General features: G+C 45.5%; 1 protein-coding gene across 1 annotated transcript; it reads left to right on the top strand.

Annotated features, from left to right (window-relative positions):
- Nucleotides 1-218: 218 nt before the first annotated feature.
- Nucleotides 219-1,125, top strand: LOC101273620 (40S ribosomal protein S2-like). The gene is given in 2 exon segments (XM_033429456.2): nt 219-328; nt 330-1,125. Coding segments are annotated over 2 exon segments (858 nt in total). The 3' UTR covers nt 1,078-1,125.
- The last annotated feature ends 2,395 nt before the right edge of the window (nt 1,126-3,520 follow it).

Raw genomic sequence — 3,520 nt, 5'->3', positions numbered from 1 at the left:
TTTTTTTCACCGATAGGGTTATAGGAGATGACTTAGAGGTTTTCTGTAACAAAAATGCATTATCATGCATTTTTAGGAACTGATATATTGTGACAAGATTAGATATTTCAATAATATGTAAGAGTTCCTGATACAGACATTTCATCATAGAAATCATCAGCAAAAATAAATTTCAAATAAGAATCACTTTTAGCTCTTCTTCTCCGTAAAGACGCCAAATGGCGGATGATGTCAGTGCTGCCGATGGGCCCGGAGGCCCCGGGGGCCCTGGAATGGGAGGCAGCGGTGCCTTCCATGGAGGCTTTGTCAGCGGCGTCCGGGGCCAGGGCTGAAAGCCACGGAGCTCGTGGAGGCGAGGCCAAGGGCAAGGAGTGGCTCCCCATCACTAAGCTGGGCCACCTGGTCAAGGACATGAAGATCAGGTCCCTGGAGGAGATCTGTCTCTTGTCTCTGCACATCAAAGAACCTGAGATCATTGACGTTTTCTTGGGCGCATCCCTCAAGGACGAGGTTTTGAAGATCACGCCTGTGCAAAAGCAGGCCCGTGCTGGCCAGTGGACTGGGTTCAAGGCATTTGTCGCTGTTGGGGATTACAACGGACATGTTGGTTTGGGTGTCAAGTGCTCTAAGGAGGTAGCCACTGCCATCCGTGGGGCCGTCATTCAGGCCAAGCTCTCCATTGTCCCCGTGCGGCAAGACTCCTGGGGGAATAAGCTTGGCAAGCCCCGTACCGTCCCTTGCAAGGTGACTGGCCGCTGTGGCTCTGTGCTGGTGCGCCTCATGCCTGCCCCCAGGGGCACTGGCATCATCTCAGCCCCTGTGCCCAAGAAGCTACTGATGATGGCTGGAATTGATGACCGCTACACCTCTGCCAGGGGCTGCACCGCCATGCTGGGCAACTTCGCCAAGACCACTTTCGATGCCATTTCCAAGACCTACAGTTATCTCACTCCTGATCTCTGGAAAGAGACGGTGTTCACCAAGTCTCCGTATCAGGAATTCACTGACCATCTTGTAAAGACCCACATCAGAGTTTCCACGCAGAGGACCCAGGCTCCAGCTGTAGCCACAACATAGTTTTCTATGAGAAAAATAAAGTGAATGAAGCCAGTTTAAAAAAAAAAATCACTTTTAAAATGGAGAGATAATTCCTCAGATGTTGAATATTTTAAAATTATCATTCTTAAGTTGAAACTTTAAAGCGCAAGACATTCAGTGCCCAATCCAATATCCTGATCTTTCTTTTGTGACAAAATGGTCCAGACATGGAAAAATGCCTTTCCTTTTGCATTGTCATTGGTCGAATTGTGAAGGAAGAGACCAAACACATCTTGGGTTGGTTTTAACACCCAAAGTTGGGTGTCAGGGCTCCTGTTGTTTCATATATGTGCCCCTTCCCTTTTTTAAAAAAAATTATTTTATTTTTATTCTTGGGTGCATTGGGTCTTTGTTACTGCACATGGGCCTTCTCTAGTTGTGACGAGCGGGGGCTACTCTTCATTGCGGTGTGCAGGCTTTTCACTGTGGTGGCTTCTCTTGTTGTGGAGCACGGGCTCTAGGTGCGCGGGCTTCAGTAGTTGTGGCTCACGGGCTCTAGAGCGCAGGCTCAGTAGTTGTGATGCACAGGCTTAGTGGTTCTGCAGCATGTGGGGATCTTCCCAGACCAGGGCTCAAACCTGTGTCCCCTGAACTGGCAGGCGGATTCTTAACAAATGCGCCACCAGGGAAGCCCGCCCCTTCCCTTCTTAGAGATGAATCATCCTATCTATCTATCATCTATCTATCTATCTATCTATATCTATCTATCATCTATCCATATCTATTTTTCTTTCTATCTATCTCTATATATCTATCCAAGTATGTTTTGTCTTACAAACCTCTGTAGCCTACAGTGAATATTCAAACCCTGGAATACACAAGTGCACATTATTGGATAGTATTTGAATAATGCAGTGATTATAGCTCCTAGCAAGATTCACAGCCCTACGAAGAATTACACGTTGAAATGGACTATTTAACGATTTATTTTGCTTCCAAAATTTGCTATTTCTTGGAACACCACTCATAGTATTTGCATATGCTATGCATGTAAACTCATTAGTGCTTATTTTACTTTCAAGAATGACTTACCATGAGCAGCAGAAAGGGCCATGAACATACCCTTGTAACGGGGCAAGAACAGCCAGCAAGACTGACTGATTTGTTCATAACCCCTTTTCTCCTATGCGCTCCTGTCCACGTTCCAGAAAGTTTACTCTTTGATTTTACATGTCAGTGTTTCCTGCTCTTGCTGTTCACCAATGTCAGTGGATCCTTCAGTAATGACTGTATGCCAGGAAGTTATTCCCACATGGAAACCCTAAGCCATACATGGCACGGGACCAACAGCAGTGGACCGAAGTACATCCTTGAGACTAACTACATCAGATTCCATATAGCTCATGCCTCCTACGTGATAAGCGCCCAATGCTTATGGTAGGTGACATTGTATAAATTTTGCAAATAGGGAAATTGAGGCTCACAGGAAACTTGCCCAAGGTCACAAAGCTATAGAATGACAGAATTGGGTTCAATACTTTATTATACTACCTGTCATCCCTTCAAGCATCGGTATTTATATTTCCTTAAATTTCTATGTTTTTATTTCTGTCTGGAGTGCATGAATACTTATTTCTTTTGGCAGTGCTACCACTGCTACTATTATGTATTTTAAAATTATTTAGGGACTGCTTAAAATGCACGGTGCCAAATATTTTCTACATTCACATGTAGAAAATGTAATCCTTCCAATAGCACTCTGATGCCAGAACTCTTATTATCTCCATTTAACCAAAGAGGAGACTGAGTCTCTGAGATGCCTTCCCAAAGTCTCTTGAAAAATTACAAAGCTGATTAACGAAAGCAGTTCTGTCTCATTCCAAATCTTATGTTCTTTTTTTAAATATATACATTTATTTATTTATTTATTTTGGCTGCGTTGGGTCTTCGTTGCTGCTCGCGGGCTTTCTCTACTTGCGGTGAGCAGGGGCTACTCTTGGTTGCAGTACTCAGGCTTCTCAGCTTCTCATTGCAGTGGCTTCTCTTGTTGCAGAGCATGGACTCTAAGCGCGTGGGCTTCAGTAGTTGTGGCTCCTGGGCTCTAGAGCGCAGGCTCAGTAGTTGTGGCGCACAGGCTTAGTTGCTCTGTGGCATGTGGGATCTTCCTGGACCAGGGCTCGAACCCGTGTCCGCTGCATTGGCAGGCGGATTCTTAACCACTGCACCACCAGGGAAACCCCCAAATCTTACGTTCTTAAACACAACAACACATCACTTCCTGCAATCAGGAAATGATACCAGCTGTATCCTGGAAGTAGGTGGAGTGATATTTGACTCAGAGAAGGGGACTTCTGTAAGCTTCCAGGTGTGAGATTTGGGGTGGGGATGGTGGCCTGGGGGAGTGAATGCAGTGAATGGCCAAATGGTCCTGGGATGCTAGAGCTGGGAGGTCTTCTAGAGACCATGTAGGTTACGGAACAGA

This window comes from Orcinus orca, chromosome 16 (genome assembly GCF_937001465.1).
Source record: "Orcinus orca chromosome 16, mOrcOrc1.1, whole genome shotgun sequence".
Lineage (NCBI taxonomy): Eukaryota > Metazoa > Chordata > Mammalia > Artiodactyla > Delphinidae > Orcinus > Orcinus orca.
The sequence above is the reverse complement of the archived record's forward strand: the minus strand, read 5'-3'. Positions and strand labels throughout refer to the sequence as shown.